This window comes from Arachis ipaensis, chromosome B10 (genome assembly GCF_059453495.1).
Source record: "Arachis ipaensis isolate K30076 ecotype BB chromosome B10, ASM5945349v1, whole genome shotgun sequence".
Classification (NCBI taxonomy): domain Eukaryota; kingdom Viridiplantae; phylum Streptophyta; class Magnoliopsida; order Fabales; family Fabaceae; genus Arachis; species Arachis ipaensis.
This window is the reverse complement of record NC_142435.1, coordinates 54,949,285-54,968,584: the sequence shown is the minus strand read 5'-3', so window position 1 is coordinate 54,968,584 and position 19,300 is coordinate 54,949,285. Positions and strand designations below refer to the sequence as shown.

The window sequence follows — 19,300 nt, the reverse complement described above, 5'->3', positions numbered from 1 at the left end:
ATGAAACACTAGAATTCATTCTTAAAAATTCTGAAGAAAAATATATTTTTGAAAACATTTTTATTTTAAATTTTTTTTCGAAAACAAAGGAAAAATTTTTTGAAAGATTTTTGAAAAATTTTTGAAAAGAAAACGAAAAAGAAAATTACCTAATCTGAGCAACAGGATGAACCGTCAATTGTCCAAACTCGAACAATCCCCGGCAACGGTGCCAAAAACTTGGTGCACGAAATTGTGATCTTAGGCAACGGTGCCAAAAACTCTGTACGCACATCTTAATAAATTGTTTTTCATTCACAACTTCGATACAACTAACCAGCAAGTGCACTGGGTCGTCCAAGTAATAAACCTTACGTGAGTAAGGGTCGATCCCACAGAGATTGTTGGTATGAAGCAAGCTATGGTCACCTTGTAAATCTTAGTCAGGCGGATATAAAATAGTTATGGAGTTTTCGAATTTAAATAATAAAATAAGGATAGAAATACTTATGTAAATCATTGGTTAGAATTTCAGATAAGCGTATAGAGATGCATTCGTTCCTCTGAACCTCTGCTTTCCTGCTGTCTTCATCCAATCAATCTTACTCCTTTCCATGGCTGGCTTTATGTAAGGACATCACCATTGTGAATGGCTACTTTTGATCCTCTCTGGAAAATGGTCCGATGCGCTGTCACTGCATGGCTAATCGTCTGGAGGCATCACCCTTGTCAATGGCTGGATCCCATCCTCTTGTGAAAATGGTCCAAATGCTCTGTCACAGCACGGCTAATCATCTGAGGTTCTCGATCATGCTGGAATAGGATTCACCCTCCTTTTGCATCTGTCACTACGCTCAGCACTCGCGAGTTTGAAGTTCGTCACAGTCATTCAATCCCAGAGTCCTACTCGGAATACCACAGACAAGGTTTAGACTTTCCGGACTCTCATGAATGCCGCCATTAATCTAGCTTATACCACAAAGATTCTGATTAAGAGATCCAAGAGATACTCATTCAATCTAAGGTAGAATGGAAGTGGTTGTCAGGCACGCGTTCATAGGGAATGATGATGATTGTCACGTTCATCACATTCAGGTTGAATTGCAAATGAATATCTTAGAAGCGGAATAAGTTGAATTGAATAGAAAACAGTAGTACTTTGCATTAATCATTGAGGAACAGCAGAGCTCCACACCTTAATCTATGGAGTGCAGAAACTCTACCGTTAAAAATACATAAGTGAAAGGTTTAGGCATGGCCGAATGGCCAGCCCCCAAAACGTGATCACAGGATCAAAAATACAATCCAGGATGTCAAATACAATAGTAAAAAGTCCTATTTATACTAAACTAGTTACTAGGGTTTACAAAAGTAAGTAATTGATGCATAAATCCACTTCCGGGGCCCATTTGGTGTGTGCTTGGGCTGAGCTTGAATATTACACGTGCAGAGGCTCTTTCTGGAGTTGAACGCCAGGTTGTAACGTATTTCTGGCGTTCAACTCTGGTTTTTGACTTGTTTCTGGCGTTTAACTCCAGACAGCAGCATAGAACTGGCGTTTAACGCCCTTTTACGTCATCTAAACTCGTTCAAAGTATAGACTATTATATATTTCTGGAAATCCCTGGATGTCTACTTTCCAAAGCAATTGGAAGCGCGCCATTTTGAGTTTTGTAGCTCTAGAAAATCCACTTTGACTGCAGGAAGGTCAGAATCCAACAGCATCAGCAATCCTTCTTCTACCTCTGAATCTGATTTTTGCTCAAGTCCCTCAATTTCAGCCAGAAAATATCTGAAATCACAGAAAAACACACAAACTCATAGTAAAGTCCAGAAATGTGAATTTAACATAAAAACTAATGAAAACATCCCTAAAAGTAACCAGATTCTACTAAAAACAATGCCAAAAAGCGTATAAATTATCCGCTCATCAGAACCCGCCCTGAGAATTATTGTTGAAATTCTGAGCTCTGTGAGGTTGGTCCCTCCACCCAAAATTTGGGTGATTTCTCCACCCCTGATTGTATGTCTTATAATATGGATCATTGTTGGGATTTCTAAGACCACTCCCCATGTAATTGACCTGTTCAGAAGAGGATTGAGCATAATCATAATTATCATTTTGCACAAAATTACCTGTCATGTCATAGGAGACCTCTTGAGGTGGGTTTTGGGTGTTGATGGCTGAGACTTGCATGCCATCCATCTGTTGAGTAAGTAGACTTATTTGCTGAGACATAAGCTTGTTCTGAGCAAGAATAGCATTAAGAGCTTCTACTTCTATAACACCCTTCTTCTGAGGAGCCTCAGAGTTCACAGGATTCCTGTTAGATGAGTATAAATATTGGTTGCTAGCAACCAATTCAATAAGCTCAATAGTCTCCTCCGGTGTCTTCTTCTTGTGCAATGAACCACTTGCAAAATTATCTAAGCACATCTTGGACATTTCACCCAAGCCTTCATAAAAGATATCTAGTTGGGTCCATTTGGAGAACATGTCCGGAGGGCATTGCCTAGTCAGTATCTTGTACCTCTCCCAAGCTTCATAAAGAGTTTCACCATCCTTCTGCCTGAAGGTCTAAACCTCCACCCTAAGCTTAGTCAGCTTTTTTGGTGGGAAAAAATTAGTAAGAAACTCAGTAACAACCTTGTCCCAAGTATCCAAACTCTCCTTGGGTTGGGAATCTAGCCATAGCTTTGCTCCATCCCTCAGATCAAACGGGAAGAGCATGAGTTTGTACACCTCTGGGTTCACTTCATTTGTCTTCACAGTATCACAAATCTCCAGAAAGTTAAAAATAAATTGATTTGGGTCTTCATGGGGAAGACCATGATACTGGCAGTTTTGTTGCACCAGGGTGACCAATTGTGGCTTCAACTCAAAGTTGTTCGCATCTATAGGAGGCACCACAATGCTTTTCCCATAAAGATCTACAGTAGGAGCAGAGTAAGAGCCAAGCACTCTCCTTTGTTGCTCATCCCCATTTGGATTTGCCACATTGGCATTAACAGCATTATTAGGATCCATAGTGGATGCTGCAGCCTTGTAAAGTCTTGTTTGTTACAAACGCCGCCTGAAAGTCCTTTCAGGTTCAGGATCAAAGTCTAAGAGAGGTTCCTTATCTCTGTTCCTGTGCATAAATAGACAGAAGACAAGAAAAGATGGAACTCTCTACGTCAGAGAGCAGAGAATTCCCAGTGAGGTAACCTATGTAAACAATTAAAATAAAAATACTAAATAGAATAAATAGATAAATTTCGAAATTTGTAGCTAAAATTAGGACAGAAAAATTCGAAAATAACAAGAAAAATAAACAGGAAAAATTGAAATAAAAATAACTAGGGGACACCAAACTTAATTTCAGAAATTAAGAAAAAATATTAGTGCTATTTATTTAATTATATTATTGTTTTTTTTCGAAAATAATAAAGCAAAATTTAAGTAAAATTAAAACTAAAATGCCTAATCTAAGCAATCAAACAACTAATAGTTGTTAATCACAGGTGAGTGAGGGTCGATCCCACGAGGATTGAAGGACTAAGCAACAATGGTTGATTAATTTACTTAGTTAGGCAAGCAGAAAATAGTGTTTGAGAGCTCAAAAGCATTAAACAGTAATTCAAAATATCATAAGACAGGCAAGTAAATAAGTTGGAAATAAAATATTGAGAAGTAGTTAAGGCTTCAGAGTTATCTATTTTCCGGATTGACTTTTCTTATTAATTTATTTTAATCATGCAAGATTTAATTCATGGCAAATAATATGTGACTAGACCCTAATTCCTTAGACCTTTCTATTCTCCTCTAACTTTCATCAACCGCCAATTCCTTGGTCAATTAATTCCAATTAGGAGGTGAAGTTTAATTCTAGTTATTATGCCACAAAAATCCTAATTATCCAAATATAAGAGGATTATATGTCACGTATACCGTTAAGTCCAAATAATTAGAAATTTAGGAGAATATATTTTCAAGCTGTTGTTCAAGTAAAGAACTTTTCCAAGTTATACAAGAACTCAATTAGAAAGAGGGTCATACTTCCGTTCCACCCAAATTCATAAGATAAAGAACGAAAACAATTCATAAATTATAAATCAATACATGAATTAAAATAGAAAAATAATAGAATCAATCCATACAATAGACAGAGCTCCTAACCATAACAATGGAGGTTTAGTTGCTCATGGTTCAGAGAAAAAAATAAGGATTCTGGTAAACTGTAAATTGGGCTGAGTTGGAATGAAAAGTGGAATAATGTTGGAAAAAATCCCAAAAGAGAAGTTTCTTTTCTCTTTTATATCTAATCATAATAAATTAAAAAATCTATTTTCTCAAACTAAAACAATATCTTTTCCTATTTTAAAAAAAATCAATAAAGTTTAAATTTGAATTAATTATAACAATCAGCATTTTCTGCACATGGCTCATGTCACGCGTACGCGTCGCTGTGTAAATCTCTAAATCACGTGCACGCGTCAGGTACGCGCACGCGTCGCTCCTCGCTGGTGATCTCCTTGAATTCTTGTGCTCGTTCCATCTGTGCAAGCTTCCTCTCTATCCTCTAAGCCATTCCTGCCCTATATAGCCTTCTTCTCTTTTTCTGCGGAAGCTACATCAAATCCATCCGAATGCTCCTAAAATAAACAAAATTGCACAAGACTGAAAGTAGCATCTATAGTGGCTAAAAGATAATTAATTCTTAATTAAACTCAACAAATTAAATACAAATTCACTAGGAAAAGATAGGAAAGATGCTCACGCATCAATGATAGGTGAAAAGAAAGCTAAGGAAGGTAGAGCAAACAAGCAACAAAAAAAGGGCCATGGAATGGATCAAAGGGAAGCAACATTGGTGGCCAAAGTTGGCCCACCAACGTTGCCTCAAACATTGAGAAAAGAAGAATAGACCAATGTTGGAGCCAAAGTTGGTGCTCCAACATTAGGTCCAACGCCCATGCTTAAAAGAGGTGCAAAGTTGGCCTCCAACTTTGCCTCAAACGTTGGCCAAGAAAAGTGCGTGGTTGGAGCCAAAGTTAGACTCCAGCTATGCCACAAACTATAAGCAAGAAGGCAACGTTTGAGCCCAAAGTTGGACCTCAAACGCTACCTCAAATGTTGGCCAAGAGAAAGGTGCATAGTTGGAGGCAAAGTTGGACTCCAACTATGCCTCAAACTTCAATTCAAGAGACCATAGTTGGAGCCATAGTTGGACTCCAACTATGGGTCCAACGTTGGGGGTAGAGAGGTGCCAATGTTGGAGGGAACGTTGGTGGTCCAACGTTACCTCCAACGTGCTCGACAAATTTCAAGTTTTGGAGATTGGGAAAATGTGCAACGACGCGTACGCGTGGGTCACGTATACGCGTGGATATGCTTTTTAGCCAATCGGCGTGCACGTGTACGTCACGCGTACGCATGGATAGGAAAACGTTGGTGGTCCAACGTTAGGTCCAACGTTGAGTCCAACATGCTCGGCAAATTTCAAGTTTTAGAGATTGGGAAAATGTGCAACGACGCGTTCGCGTGGATGTTCTTTTTAGACAATCGGCATGCACGCGTCGGTCACGCATACGCGTGGATGAGCAAATGTTGAACTCCAACGTGAGGTCCAGCATTGAGTCAAACGATGGGTTAAACTTCAGGGCCAATGTCCCAGCCTTGTTTAGCAAAGTTTGACCCAACGTTTGAGCTCAAACGTTGAACTCCAACGTAAACTCCAACGTCAACCCAATCTCAATACAAAAGGCACCCAGGAAGAGTATGAACGTTAACTTCTAAACGTCCTCATCAACGTCACTAAAGGCGACTCCCAATTAGCTTAAAGAAAGGCAAAAGGGCCCAGTCAAAGTACTTGAAGACCAAATGAAGAAAGTGTATAAATAGCTTAGAGTTTAAGTTAGATGGGGGGCTTACACACTGAGTACTCTAACTCTACCCAATTTTACTTTCTCTGCAATTCTTAGTTTACTTTCAATGTACTTTTTCATTTCACTTTCCATTCTAAGAGCTATAAACAACTAAACCCATTTCATTGGGGTAGGGAGCTCTATTGTAATTCAATGGATCAAATATAGTTTTCATTCATCTTCTTCTTTCCTTTCTCTTTGATTTACTAGAAAGCTTTCGATCTTCATTCAATTGAGTAGTTCTCTTGGAAAAGAAGCTACTCATACGTGGATTTCCTTGGAGCCTTGGAAAAGGGATGAGAAAATCATGCTAGAAATGCTTTCTCATGTTGGACCGGATTCGGGGTTGGATAGATATAGTGACATGTAATCCTACCAATACTTTGATTTGGAAATACATATGGTATAATCAGTGATCGTACTTCATCTCTTCCCATGAGCAATTAGATCAAGAAATTAGGCAATTGTTCAAGCTTAGAGAGATTGAATTGCCAAAGAATTAGAATTCAATCACCTAAGATTGCCAAGAGATCAATGAGTTGCATGGATTGAGGAAGAGATGAGAATGAACTTGATCCGGAGAATACAATATCTCTTGAGCCCAATGAACTCCCCATCTTTAATCTTCCCATTCTCTTTACTTTCTGTTATTTACTTTTATGCCTTGTCTCCCCATTCCCATTTATTTTCTTGCAATTTACTTTCTGCCATTTACATTCCGCATTTACTTTCAATTATTTATATTCTTGCAATTTACTTTTCCCGCCATTTAATTTTCTGCACATCCAGATTCAAATTTGATTCAGTTCAACTAGAACATTCCTCTAATTAAAGTTGATCAACAATCAATCCTTGTGGGATTCGACCTCACTCTATTGTGAGTTTTTACTTGACGACAATCCAGTGCACTTGCCGGTGGAAATTTGTTGAGAGACAAGTTTTCGTGCATCAAGTTTATGGCGCCGTTGCCAGGGATTAATTATGTATTGACAATGATTAAATTGGAGGATAACTAGATTGAGAATCTTTTCTTTTCTTTTATTGTTTACAGCTATTTTTTTTGCACTTTCAGTTACTTTTCTCTGTTCTTTTACTTTCCAGCTCAACTAATTCAGTAACTCCACTAACTGTTTGATTAATTGCTCTAACCACTTTTTTTTTCATTAACTGTGAATTTTCCACTTGCTATTTGCCTGTGTTTGCTGAGTGTATGACAGGTAGAAAAGGAGCTTCAACCTCTTTTGATAGTGAACCTGAGAGGACCTTCCTTAGATTAAGGAGGGAAGCAAAAGGCAAGGGAGTAGTTGAAGAAGAAGAGTTGGAAGAAGATCTAAATATTGCTATGGAGGAAGAGGTTCATAACCATGCTGGAGAAGGTGTAGCTAATCATGCTCCACAAGAGAGAAGAGTGCTAGGCTCCTACATGAATCCCAATCAAGGGAATTGTGAGAGCAGCATTCTCAAACTAACCATTCATGCCAATAACTTCGAGTTGAAGCCACATCTCATTACTCTTGTCCAAAACAATTGTTCATTTGGAGGAAGTGCCCAAGAAGACCCCAATCAATATTTGACCACATTCCTAAGAATTTGTGATACTGTGAAGTCTAATGGTGTTCATCCTGACACCTATAGATTGCTTTTGTTCCCATTCTCTTTCAGGGACAAGGCATTTAAGTGGCTAGAGTCATTCCCTAAAGAGAGCCTCACAACTTGGAAAGATGTGGTAAACAAATTCTTGGCAATGTTCTATCCTCCACAAAGAGTCAATAGGCTAAGAGTAGAGGTCCAAACATTCAAACAACAAGATGGGGAGACCCTTTATGAAGCATGGGAAAGGTATAAAGACTTGACAAGGAAGTGTCCTCCGGATATGTTCAACGAGTGGGTGCAACTGCATATCTTCAATGAGGGGCTGTCATATGAGTCAAAAAAGGATCTAGATCATTCTTCTGGAGGCTCTCTCAACAAGAAGAAGACCATTGAAGAGGCTATTGATATGATTGCAAGAATCGTGTTGGTTAGGAATTTCTCGTATAGAAATAAGAACTTCGTTGTAAGCATAGCTCCAAACCAACAAACAACTCTCACATCGAATTAAATTTGGTTTCGTCACAAGTACAAACCCCAATAAGAATTAACCAAAGTATTTAGACTCTGGGTCATCCCACAAGGAATTGCAACGAAGTGTATGCTTATTGGCTATAAAGGGGTAAGGGGGTTGGTTTTATATTTTTGTAAGAAATTAAATGGTAAGAAAAGTAAATGGACAATAACTAATAAAATGAAAGGAAAAGAACTCATGGCTAGACATAGGTAATTGAGATCACCATCCTTGTCTACAAACCATATATTGACAATTATGAGGAACCAAGCTCATTAAGTCTACTTCCAAAAGTCTTAAGTACGTAATATCTACTCCTAGACTTGAAGTACGTCAAATGGCTTTGATCACATCAACCCATAAGTTCCAACCTACCTACTAATTAGATTAGTAGTGGGTTGGTGTCAATGAGTATCAAACTGATCACCAAGGGTTCTCAAATCACCAAATCATTAAGACCCAATGACTCAAGGTCACTCATTTCCCTTAGCCTAGGCCAAGAGTCAAGAAAACTACTCAAAAACTAGAAGAAACATTTTAACAAACACCTAGAGTGCAAGAAAAGTAAACATCATAAAATGCAACAATTAAAAGAACATATCACCAACATGAGCAAGAAATCAATAATAGCAACTAAGATCAACATAAAAGAACATGGAAACATAAATTTGTATTGAAAGAAAATAGAAATCAATAAGGGTTAATAAACATAAAAGAGAGCAAAATAAGAAATTAACAAGAGAAACTAAGAAGATTAAGATAATAGAACACTAAAATGTAAAGAGAATTGAAATCAAAACAAGAATTGAAAGAGAAGTTTGAGAGAGATTAACCTAATTTCATCCTAATTTCTATCCTAAATCTAGAGAGAGGAGAGAGCCTCTCTCTCTAGAATTCTACCCTAAAACATGATAAAAAATAAACTATGACTACTGGGTTCATTCCCCCCAATCCTTGGATTCAATAGCATCAGAAATGAGTGGGATTGGGCCCAAAATGCTTCAGAAATCGCTGGGGGCGATTTCACTTTAGTGGGCCACGAGCAACATCGGCGCGCAAGAGTACATGGCGCGTGCACGCCCCTGTACGCGAAGCAACATATGGCAAATTTTACATCATTTTGAAGCCCCGATGTTAGCTTTCCAACGCAATTAGAACCGCCTCATTTGGACCTTTGTAGCTCAAGTTATGGTCATTTGAGTGCGAAGAGTCAGGCTTGACAGCTTTACGGTTCCTTCATTTCTTCATGAGTTCTCCCACTTTGCATGCTTTTCTCCTCACTTCTTCCATCAAATACTTGCCTTATGAACCTGAAATCACATAACAAACATATTAAGGCATCGAATGGAATTAAAGTGAATTAAAATTACCAATTTTAGGGTCTAAAAAGCATGTTTTCACATTTAAGCACAAATCAAGGGAGAATTGCAAAACCATGCTATTTCATTGAATAAATGTGAGAAAAGGTGATAAAATCCCCCAAATTAAGCACAAGATAAACCACAAAATTAGAGTTTATCAAATCTCTCCACACTTAAACCAAGCATGTCCTCATGCTAAGAATAAAGAAGGACAAGAAAAGGGTTATGAACATTTATTCAATGCAAAGAAACTATATAAACCTATCTACATGCATACAACTAAATGCAAAATGCTTCTACCTACTTGGTTAAAAGCAAATCAATCTCCAAGAACATACATAAGCAAGTAGGGCAAAGGTCATATGACGACTCACAAGCTCTACCAATTCAAATATAAAAATGAAGTTCAAATAGACTTGCGAGAAGAAAGCTCATGAAAGCCGGGTACAAGGAATTGAGCATTGAACCCTCACCGGATGTGTATCCGCTCTAGTCGCTCTAGTGTATAGGGTCGATCACTCAATTCTCTTCTAATCATGCTTTCCATGATTTATTTTTCATCTAACAATCAACAATTATTCAATGCATGCATACACTCATCATGAGGTCTTGTTCATAGGTTGTAATGTGGATAGGGTAAAGGTAGGGATGCATATGGTCAAGTGAGCTTGAAATTTGTATCTTGATTAGCCTAAGCTCTCACCTAACACATGTAATAACCTATACAATTCTAATACACAACCTAGCTACTCATGATTCCCACTTTTTTCACATACTCATGCATTCTCTTTAATTAACATTCCATATGCATTGATTTTTATTGAACTTTACTTTGGGGCATTTTTGTCCCCTTTTTATTGTATTCTTTTTCTATTTATTTTTCTTTTTCTTTTTCTTTATTTTTTTCTTTATATATATATTTTTTTTTCTATATTTTTTTTTTGAGAAATATATACAAACATATCAATGCATATGGTTTTACATATGGTGTATGAATATGTACCCAATTCCTAATATTTTTAACAAAAATAAAAATTACACTTTTACCTCAACCAATGTTCCAAGTTTCCCATTACCCAAATGATACACACTCTCACTAGCCTAAGCTAATCAAAGATCCAAATTAAGGACATTTATTATTTTTCACTTAGGGGTAGTGATGTGCTATAATTAAGAACAAAAGGGATTCAATAGGCTCAAAATTGGCTAACAATGGTTGATGAAAGGTAGGCTATTTGGGTAAGTGAGCTAAACGAAATGATGGCCTCAATAATATAAATGCATGTATACATGGAATAATGGACATAAAGAATCAAACAAATCAAAGATTACAATAATAGAAAAAGAATAATGCACACAAGAATGAAAATAAGTGGTTATATGATGTAACCACACCATTAGGCTCAAAACTCACATGCTTGTGTCCTTAGCTCAAAAACCATGTTCCAAAATACATTCTTCAAGCAAGTTCAACAAGAGAAAAAAAATATTTTTCAAAATTGGTAGGGTACCCTAAAACAGTTTTCTTAGAAAAGAAATCATCACCCTAACCAAGTAGTTCTAACATAAAAAGAAGTGATGAAAAATATGTACAAATTCTAACTATCATGCAGCCTATCATGCAATGCAACAACTAACTAACAAAGACAAAAATTAAGAATTGGTGTTGAAAAAGGAAGTTGTTACCCATGGAGGTCGGTTAGACGACCTCCCCACACTTAGAAATTTGCACAGTCCTCGGTGCATGCAAAGAAGAACAAGGTGGATGGGTAGCTTCAATTGATGAGCTCCTTCAAAAGGTTGTGCGGAAGGACTTGTTTGTTGCCCCATTTAAAAGCTTTCTCATTCCTTTCCTTCTTAGTGGCCAACCTCAAAGGAGAGAAAAAGAAAGAAAATTAAGCCTGCAACAAAGATATGAAAGCAATTAGAACATAGGCGGGGGCTAATGCTAAATAAGAGTAAGGTTCTCACTACATGTTAGCTACGCACGTAAGTGAGAGAGAAATATAGGAAAAGGGCATATCAACTAATACTTGATGCAAGAGTAAAGTCAAAGCATGGTTACATGACATGAAGAGCATATTGCATCAAGTTTAATCAATAATTGACACAAACAAGATCAGTGATAAGCATGAGAGCATTTGGTCCCATCCTAACTCACTGATGATGAGGTATAAAAACAAGGGGTCATGAGTCAGGAAGGACTAAAGCACTAATCTTGTGTGTATAGCAAATATTACAATTAATGCCAAACAAGTCACAAAGCACCAAGATTAACCAAGAAATTCTCAACAATTGAGTAAAAGAATTCAACACCAATATTAAAATAAGAAACTTAGAAAATAAAAGGGAAAACAAGTTACAAAAATAAAATTAAAATGCAATGAATGAAAACAAGAAAACGCAATAAAAGAAAATAGAAGAAAAGAAAAAAAAAATTATTATTTTTTTATTATTATTATTTATTTATTTTTTAAAAAGAAAAAAATTTTCAAGAGAGGAAGAAGAAGAAAAAGAAAAAAAAAGTAGAAAGAAAGAAGAAGAAAAGAAGAGAGAAGGAGAAAGGAGAAAGGAGAAAAACAAGGTGCAAATCCGTGCATATGCGCCATGCGTGCTTAGGCACGAATGCAGCAGGTACAATCTCTGTGCGCACGCCATGCGTGCTCAGGCGCGGATGCAACACAGACAATCCGCGGGCGCACGCCATGCGTGCTTACGCGCGGATGTGGCAGGGACAATCGGCGCGCACGCACCATGCGTGCTTATGTGCAGATCGCCTGGTACAAAGTAGGCATAAAGCGGGCACAACTCTCGGGTTTTTGTACCAGGAGTGTGAGATGCACCACCGGTGCGCGCGCGCACACCGTGCTTGCGTGCGGATGCCCATTTTCTTTTTTTAAGAAACATAGAAGCAGAATTTAACACTCTCCTAACCTACAAGCATTCTAAAACAATGAAAAATCAAATTTAACAAAAATATTTAAGTTTTTGAAAAATTTTCAATAACAAAAACAAACAAAACTTGTACTTCAACCAACCTACTTTAACAATAATCTAAACTAATCAAAACACACTACTACAACCTATCATCAAAACAAAATGTATAAGAGTATAGAAAAGAAGAAAACTACCTATAATGGCAACTCAAATCACTTTTTAACCAAATCTAAAAGAGAGTGGAAAGAGTTTACCATGGTGGGGTGTCTCCCACCTAGAACTTTTAGTTTAAGTCCTTAAGTTGGACATTTGGAAGGCTCCTTGTCATGGTGGCTTATGCTTGAACTCATCTTGAAACTTCCACCAATGCTAGGACTTCAAGTAAGCTCCAAAATTCAAGATCAATGGCACCAAGCTTTGATGAAGTTCCACACAAGCTAAGGGCTTCCAAAATTGGTCTTCATATATTTCGGATCCCAAATCTTGTTTCTACACCCATCTTCAAGTTGATCATCACAATTCCAATTGGGTGAGGAGTGATCCGAATTCTCAAGTAAACACCAAAGCATCTTCCTAGACCCCTTTAGTTGAGGACTATACCAACCATTGCACTTAGACTTTAAGCTTCCAACCATAAGGAACCTTGATTGGAATTTCCATCCACTACTCAATTTCCTTTTGTTGTTAACCCCACAAAGAGCTCTAAGTTGCCCATCATTTTCAATCAAACCATATTCAAGTGGGAAAGTAAATATCAGAGATAAGAATTTTACCCACTTGAATGTTGTGTTGGATGGTGACTTAGGAAGGGACGTCTCCAATGGTCTTGTAAGTTCCATTCCCTTGTGCTCTTCTTTGAATACCTCCACCTCTTGGCAAGCTTCTTCCACCTCCACCTCATGACAAGGCTCTTCATGTCAAATTACTTCCTCACCAACCTCTTCTAGCTCTTCTCCATTCTTCATATCACAACTTGGAGGTAATGTGGAACTTATCTCAACATCCACCTCAATTTTAAGAGGACAAGATTCTTCAAATACCAATGGATCATGTGTTAGTGTGGGCTCATCTCCAAGAGGAAGATTTGTTATTTGCTCACCTTCTTCCAATTCTTCATCATTCATTATATGCTTAGGAGGTTGCGCATTATCCTCCTCAACACCAAATCCAAGCTCATTGGAAGAAGGTTCAACAACTTCCACAAAATCATCAACAATGTCACTTAATGTGGAAGTGCTCTCAAGTTTAAAATCCACCTCTTGTTCAACTTCCTCTAACTCTTCAACCACTTCTTCTTTTTCAACAATCTCTTCCTCCTCCACTTGTTGCAAGACATACCCCATCTCCTTGTCCTCATGTTGAGATTCTAAAATCTCCTTCATGCTCCTTTCATCGGTTGATTTCTCACATTCATCCATGGAGATGCTTTGCTTGTTGCATGAGTTCCACGAGTCCAAGTTGGCTTTAATTTTGGCAAGGTTAGCCTCAATAGCTTCATTCCTCCTCTTTTGGGCTTCCTCTTGCTCCTTTTGACGGATTATTGCTTGAAGCTGATCCATTGCTTCATTGAGACGATCCATTGGCTCTTGGATGGATGGGTATGCGTGTTTTTCCATGGAGGGTTGTGGTGGAGAGGGAAATTTATTATGTGGTTGAAAGTTATCATACATGGAAGGTGATTCATCTTGGTAATAGTATGGAGGTGGTGGCTCTTGAGGGTATTGGTGGTGGAATTGGGGTGGTTCTTCATATGGTTCATATGGTTCACAAGGTGGTTGGTATGGTGGATATGGGTTGGGGTCATATGGAGGTGTTTGGTGAAAAGGGGCTGTGAGTAAGGTGCTTCAAAATTATGTTGAGGAGGTGGTTCATAGGCATATGGTGGTGGTTGTTGACAATCACAATAAGGGTCACCACATCCATTAGATTGATATGCATTAGGATTAGGATTATACCCATAAGAATCCGGAGGTTGTTGTTGCCAAGAAGGTTGATCAATCCCTTGAGGATCCTCCCATCTTTGATTGTTACATTCTTGATGCACATCCTCAATGTAGCTTCCATTCCCTACAACATAATTTGAGCCAAACTCATAGCCAAAGGGATGAGAATTCATAATAGAAAATAAAAATAAAAGCTAACAAAAATAAGCAAGAAAGTCCTAAAGTTAACAAAAACTAACAAATAAGCAAAAAGCAAACATATTCACAATATTCATAATAGCCAATAATATAACACCATTGCAACTCCCCAGTAACGGCGCCATTAATTTGATTGCAAGAATCGTGTTGGTTAGGAATTTCTCGTATAGAAATAACAACTTCGTTGTAAGCATAGCTACAAACCAACAAACAACTCTCACATCAAATTAAATTTGGTTTTGTCACAAGTACAAACCCCAATAAGAATTAACCAAAGTATTTAGACTCCGGGTTGTCTCACAAGGAATTGCAATGAAGTGTATGCTTATTGGCTATAAAGGGGTAAGGGGGTTGGTTTTATATTTTTGCAAGAAATTAAATGGTAAGAAAAGTAAATGGACAATAACTAATAAAATAAAGGAAAAAAAACTCTTGGCTAGACATAGGTAATTGAGATCACCATCCTTGTCTACAACCATATATTGACAATTATGAGGAACCAAGCTCATTAAGTCTACTTCCAAAAGTTTTAAGTACGTAATATCTACTCCTAGACTTGAAGTACGTCAAATAGCTTTAATCACATCAACCCATAAGTCCCAACCTACCTACTAGTTAGATTAGTAGTGGGTTGGTGTCAATGAGTATTAAATTGATCACCAAGGGTTCTCAAATCACCAAATCATTGAGACCCAATGACTCAAGGTTACTCAATTCCCTTAGCCTAGGCCAAGAGTCAAGAAAACTACTCAAAAACTAGAAGAAACATTTTAACAAACACCTAGAGTGCAAGAAAAGTAAACATCATAAAATGTAAGAAATCAATAATAGCAACTAAGATCAACATAAAAGAACATGGAAACATAAATTTGTATTGAAAGAAAATAGAAATCAACAAGTGTTAATAAACATAAAAGAGAGCAAAATAAGAAATTAACAAGAGAAACTAAGAAGATTAAGATAATAGAACACTAAAATGTAAAGAGAATTGAAATCAAAACAAGAATTGAAAGAGAAGTTTGAGAGAGATTAACCTAATTTCATCCTAATTTTTATCCTAAATCTAAAGAGAGGAGAGAGCCTTTCTCTCTAGAATTCTACCCTAAAACATGATAAAAACTAAACTATGACTACTTGGTTTATTCCCCCCTAATCCTTGGATTCAATAGCATCAGAAATGAGTTGGATTGGGCCCAAAATGCTTCAAAAATTGCTGGGGGCGATTTCACTTTAGTGGGCCACGAGCAGCATCGGTGCACACGCGTACATGGCGCGTGCGCGCCCCTGTACGCGAAGCAACATATGCCAAATTTTATATCATTTTGAAGCCCCAGATGTTAGCTTTCCAACGCAATAAGAACCGCCTCATTTGGACCTCTGTAGCTCATGTTATGGTCATTTGAGTACGAAGAGGTCAGGCTTGACAGCTTTACGGTTCCTTCATTTTGTTCATGAGTTCTCCCACTTTGCATGCTTTTTTCCTTACTTCTTCCATCTAATACTTGTCTTATGAACCTGAAATCACTTAACAAACATATTAAGCCATCGAATGGAATTAAAGTGAATTAAAATTACCAATTTTAGGGTCTAAAAAGCATGTTTTTACATTTAAGCATAAATCAAGGGAGAAGTGCAAAACCATGCTATTTTATTGAATAAATGTGAGAAAAGGTGATAAAATCCCCCAAATTAAGCACAAGATAAACCACAAAAGTGGGGTTTTTCATGATGTCATTGAAACAGTGGCTAATAATGAATATTTCTATGCCTCTGAAAGAAGCAACAATAGAGGAGTGATGGAGCTAAACAACATGGATGCAATTATGGCTCAGAACAAGATGATTGCTAAGCAATTGGCTGACCTCATCAAGCAGATGGAGAAGAACCGCAGCAATCAATACTCAACCACCAACAGCCCAAGAGGAGTTCAATGCAGATGAAGGAGGAGATTGGGAGCAGGCTAATTACATTGGAAATTCATCGAGTCAACCCTATGACCCATACTCCAAAACCTACAACCCTGGTTGGAAGAACTACCCAAATATTGGGTGGGGAAACCAACAAAACCAGAGCCAAGACCAAAGACCTCACAACTCCAACCACTGCAATAATTCAACCTATCAACAACCTAATCAAAGATCATACCAAACCTCATAAAATACTTACTCCCAGCCTCCATATCAAGCACCAAAAAACAATTCTCAACAACCCAATTCCAACCCACCATCACCACATAATGATAGAATCTCCAGGATTAAGGCTATGCTCGAAAATCTTTGTAAGGAAGTTCAAGAGAATAAGACATTCAAGGAGGAAGTAAGATTCAGTATAAAGAACCAGGGAGACACCATCAAGAGACTTGAATCTCAAGTAGGATATTTGTCTCAGCAAATTCCTAAGCCCACTGATAGCTTCCCAAATGACACTGAGAAGAATCCAAGAGGAGAAACAAAGAATGTAAAGTGAGAAGAATGCAAGGCAATCACTCTTACAAATGAAGAAATTCTGGAGGAAGACACTAGCAAGCTAACAGAACATAGCCAAAGAAAGTCCCAGAAAAACTTGGAGGAGAAAGAACAAGGAACTGAACCTGTACAAGGGAAGAAACCAAAAGAGAAGGAAGTGCTGGAACCCTATGTGCCAAAAGCACCATTCCCTCAGAGACTCAAGGGTAGTGAAAAGAAGAAATATACACTCGATTTTTGGATATATTTAAGTCTCTTCAGGTTGACATCCCTTTCCTTGAAACCCTCCAACAGATGCCTACATATATTAAATGTATGAAGGAGTTGCTAGCTAAGAAGAGCACTTTGAGAGGGGGGGACAAACAATAGTGATGAATAAGGAATGTAGTGCCCTCATCCAGAAGGACATGCCTACAAAGAAGAAGGATCCAGGGAGCTTTCACATCCCTTGTGCTATAGGGGATACAAATATTGATAGAGGACTCTGTGATCTTGGAGAAAGCATAAATCTCATGCCTCTATCTCTTATGAGGAAGCTACAAATTGATGAGCTGAGACCCACAGATGTAATCCTTCAACTGGCTAACAAGACTCAGAAACGAGCAGTAGGAGTAGTGAAAAATGTACTGGTAAAGGTTGGGAAGTACTTCCTCCCCACATACTTTGTTGTTCTTGAGATGGAAGAAAGCTACCTCCATCCCATCATTCTAGGGAGACCATTCCTAGCCACTACTAGAGTGCTCATAGATGTTGAGCAAGGGGAGTTGATACTAAAGATACATAATGAACAACTCACCTTCCATGTCTTCAAGCCTACATCTGAATTTGAACAAGAAAATGGGGAGTTGAAGGATGAGCACAATAAAGTGTTCTTGGAGGAAACTATCAATGAACCACAGACAAAGTTTCTAGAGACCTCTTGGAAGGACAAACAAGAAGCTCAAGAGATGCAACATTCAAGGAAGCTCAAGGAGGAGTTGAAGACACAAGAATCAGGAAAGCAGCTAACAAGGACCCCCCTAACACAAGAGTCACTGGAGTATTACCTAAAGAAGAGAAAAGAGTTGGGAAGAAAGTGCTGAAAGGATGGAGAAATAAGAAGATCCTCACAGAAGATTTTTCCCCTGGAGACAAGGTGATATCAATCCACCATCCACTGATCCCACCTCATCTCCTTACTATTCCATCCCAGTTACCTCAAGTGTTCACAATTAGAAAGGTTCTATCCTTGGAGCATGTGGAAATTATCAAGAAATCAAATAGAGACAGTTTCACAGTGAGAGGAGAGGACCTCAGACACTACAATCCCCCTTGACAGAGACCAACCATCAAGCTAATGTCGCTAAAGAAGTGCTCCATGGGAGGTAGCCCATGATTTAGTTTTCTTGCTTTTACGGCTTGATATGAATAATCACTGGTTTCCTAACTTGAATTCAAGCTCTCAAAGACAAATTTGACATTTACACACACAATTATGAAGCATATGATCCATCTCTAAGTTTGGTGTGCCTAAAGGCACCCCAAGATGGTCTGAAAACACGATGATCATATAGCCATCTTGGGACATATACTACAACACTTTCTTGAAGTATATGGCCAAACAGTGAGCTGGTGTCACATACATGTTATGATGGCAATTGAAGAGAGTTAATTTGTCTTAAGTCTTGAATTCCATGCGAATGCAACCATGTTCTGCACTCTTATTTAACTCAGTTTTAAAGATAGAAAATGAAGTGTTTCTTATGATGATCTAACCAAAGGTGACAAGAATTGTTTTTAGATATCACGTGCATTACTTAGTGGACAACAACATGTAATGTGAACCTACCTAAGATGATTCACAAAATCCATGAGGGTTGCACTCTAGGCAGTGAATTAATCTTTTAAACCACATTACCAAACACTAAGTTTGGTGTCCACCAAGGATGTACATATGCATACTAAAGTCACGGCTAGCATTGTTTCATGGGAAGCACTTAACCATTTTTTTTTTAAATTTTCAAATTTTAGTTACCACCTTTGTTACTTTTGCCGCCAAGTGTAGGGTGTTGATGTTTTTGTCTTGTTATGATGAATAGGTACATGAAAAAAGAGATTGATGGAGAAGACAAATCAAGGAAGTGGCACGGCTATTTTAGTACTGAAAAGGCAAGTCACATGTCCTTGAATGAGCTCCTTGGGAAGAAAAGTTCTGCACATTGGGTGGTTAGGTGTGCACTCTTAATGACCAAACCTACCCCCCAATGAAGAAGCAATCCTTGTCTTTATTCCATGCTACATGCACACCCTTCATTTTCACAATCACAAGTGCATCCCCACCATCCATTCTTCATTAAGTCTTTCTATAAAAAGCCTCCATGAAGGCCGAGTTTCACATTCCTAATGTTACATAGTTCACTTCTTGCG

The 19,300-nt window shown here is 37.9% G+C and overlaps 1 protein-coding gene and 1 non-coding gene across 2 annotated transcripts; both read left to right on the top strand.

The window, feature by feature from the left end:
- The first annotated feature begins 2,471 nt into the window (after window positions 1-2,471).
- LOC148580109 (small nucleolar RNA R71) lies at window positions 2,472-2,578 on the top strand. Its single transcript, XR_015895678.1, has one exon. It is a non-coding gene; the product is annotated as a small nucleolar RNA R71 (small nucleolar RNA).
- Window positions 2,579-7,096: 4,518 nt separating this feature from the next.
- Window positions 7,097-16,369, top strand: LOC148580108 (uncharacterized). The gene is made up of 2 exons (XM_088491643.1): window positions 7,097-7,881; window positions 16,156-16,369. The coding sequence occupies exons 1-2, from the start codon at window positions 7,097-7,099 to the stop codon at window positions 16,367-16,369; spliced, it is 999 nt and encodes a 332-aa protein (XP_088347769.1).
- Window positions 16,370-19,300: the final 2,931 nt, after the last annotated feature.